This window comes from Plasmodium reichenowi, chromosome 10 (genome assembly GCF_001601855.1).
Source record: "Plasmodium reichenowi strain SY57 chromosome 10, whole genome shotgun sequence".
NCBI lineage: Eukaryota > Apicomplexa > Aconoidasida > Haemosporida > Plasmodiidae > Plasmodium > Plasmodium reichenowi.
This window is the reverse complement of record NC_033655.1, coordinates 1,174,384-1,176,883: the sequence shown is the minus strand read 5'-3', so window position 1 is coordinate 1,176,883 and position 2,500 is coordinate 1,174,384. Positions and strand designations below refer to the sequence as shown.

At 19.1% G+C, this 2,500-nt stretch overlaps 1 protein-coding gene across 1 annotated transcript in view; it reads right to left on the bottom strand.

The window, feature by feature from the left end:
* PRSY57_1030600 (hypothetical protein) overlaps positions 1-1,419 on the bottom strand; it is a gene marked incomplete at both ends in the record, with an annotated part of 2,598 nt that extends 1,179 nt beyond the window's left edge. The window contains one exon of the mRNA XM_012907894.2: positions 1-1,419. This exon is cut by the window's left edge and continues 1,179 nt beyond it. Coding sequence (XP_012763348.2) covers positions 1-1,419 — 1,419 coding nt within the window.
* Between the last annotated feature and the right edge of the window lie 1,081 nt (positions 1,420-2,500).

Genomic DNA, 2,500 nt, shown 5'->3' with positions numbered 1-2,500 from the left:
ATTACAATTTTTATCTTTTTTAGGTAACATATCATAATTATTATTACAATTTTTATCTTTATTATGTAATATACCATAAATATTATTACAATTTTTATCTTTTTTAGGTAACATATCATAATTATTATTACAACTCTTATCTTTGTTATGTAATGTATCATAAATATGATCACTCTTTTCATTATGTTCATCAGAAGCATGACAATTAAATCTTTCTGTAAATATATGAGACCTTGAAGGATATTTAAAACTGTTATTATAATAAGATATATAATTCTTCTGATGATTATTTATAATATTTTTTTCCATATTACCCTTTAAATTATTATTATTATTATTATTATTGTGTTGTTTTAATTTGATGATATTATTTTTTTCCTTAATTTGATACTTGTCCATTTGTTGAGTATTATGATTTTCCACATAATTTAATTTAAGATTATATTTTTCATAATTCTGTTCATGATCTGTTTCATCTTGTGTATCATTTTCTTTAAGATGTCTATTATCATTATCTTTATTATATTTAACATTATTATATGTTTCCTTTTCCTGTCTTAATTTATTGCTTATTTTATATAGATTTTCTATTCTTTCACTTACATATTGAAAACGGGATTCCTGAGGATAAAAGTGCATATCATTTTTATTTTTATTATCAAATGTATGCTTAACTAATTTAGTTCGCTCATTCATAGATTCTTCTTTTTTATTATATACATTTTTATCATTTAAACTATTATGATATTCTTTATTTTCATCATAATGTATAATTCCATTTTTATATTTATTATTATAATAATTTATTTTATTATTTTCTTCGATACTTTTTAATTCTTTTTGTTTTTCTAATTTTTTCAATAAACTGATTTTATTTCTATCTATAATACTTTTTAAATACACACCAAATGTACTATCATTTGATAATGAACTATTATCCATTTCTATTTTTTTGTTTTTTTTTTTTTTTTCTTCTATCATTATATCTTCCCTTTCAATATTACCTTCAACTTCATTTCCAATTTTGTCTCCAATTTTGTCTCCTATTTTATCTTCAACTTCATTTCCAACTTCATCTTCAACTTCATCTCCAATTTTGTATCCAATTTTATCTTCAAATTCATCTTCAACTCCATCTTCAACTCCATCTCCAATTTTGTATCCAATTTTATCTTCATCTTCATCTTCCCTTTGATCATCCTCATATTTCTTCAAAAAAAACTTCTCCCTCCTTTCATTCATAATATCTAAATTGTCATTATATTTTGCTTCTTCTAATACTTTTATTATTTTGTGTAGAAACTTCTTTTTAAATTCTGAAATTAATTCATCAAATGCAATTTCCAAAACAGATTCTAAACCTATACCCTTCTCTTTTCCACTTAATGAAAAATTAACTTTTCCAGTACAGCTAGCCATTTTCCACCTATTATATATATATAATAATAATAATAATAATAATAATAATAAAATGGATCTATGGATATATATATATATAGATATATTTATATATATATATATTTATATGTGTATATAATATATATACAACTCCTCAGTGGAGTGTTTCAAGGTCAGGTCAATTTGAATTGAGGTTAAGAATAGAAAAAAAAAAAATAAAATAATAACGAAGCTTATATATCGAACTAACTCATTACAACAATAATAATATTAAGTGGGTATACTAATATATATAAGGGAAAAAAAAAAAAAAAAAAAAAAAAAATATACATAAAAATAAATATTTATATATATATATATATATTGAGAGAGAGAAAGATGTGTTGAACCTACACATATATACACTTATATATGTTTTAATTTTTCATTTTGAAAAATCAGAGAAAAAACAAAAAACACATTATTTTTTTACCAATATTTATAAATATATACAAAATAATATTATACATATATAAAATTTTAAATAATTGTTATATTTAAAAAAAAATAACAAATAAATAAATATATATATAATATATATATATATATATATATATATATATTGTATATTTAGGGGGGTATAATATATAAAAGTTAATAATAATTTTACTTTATTTAATATGATATTTCCCCTTAATATTTTTTTTTAACAAGAAACAACATTGGTAACATAATACATATATAATATATATACATATATAATATAATATGCATACAATATTTCCTCCCTTCCTTAAATATTTCCTAAGGGATATAAATATAATGATCACCATTTATTTTATTTTATTTTTTTTTTTTTTACAATTTTTTTTAGGGATAGATATATATATTACATATAAATAAATATTTAATAAGGGTAAATGAGTATATGAAATTTCCCATTTTTTCTTTTTTCCTTTTTTCCATTTTTTATTTTTCCATTTTTCCATTTTTCCTTTTTTCCATTTTTTATTTTTTCCTTTTTCCTTTGTTTTAATTTTAATATTAAATAAAAGGCTCAAAGAAATTTAATAAGATTTAACACAAGAAAAAAAAAAAAAAAAAAAAAAAAAAAAAATATATA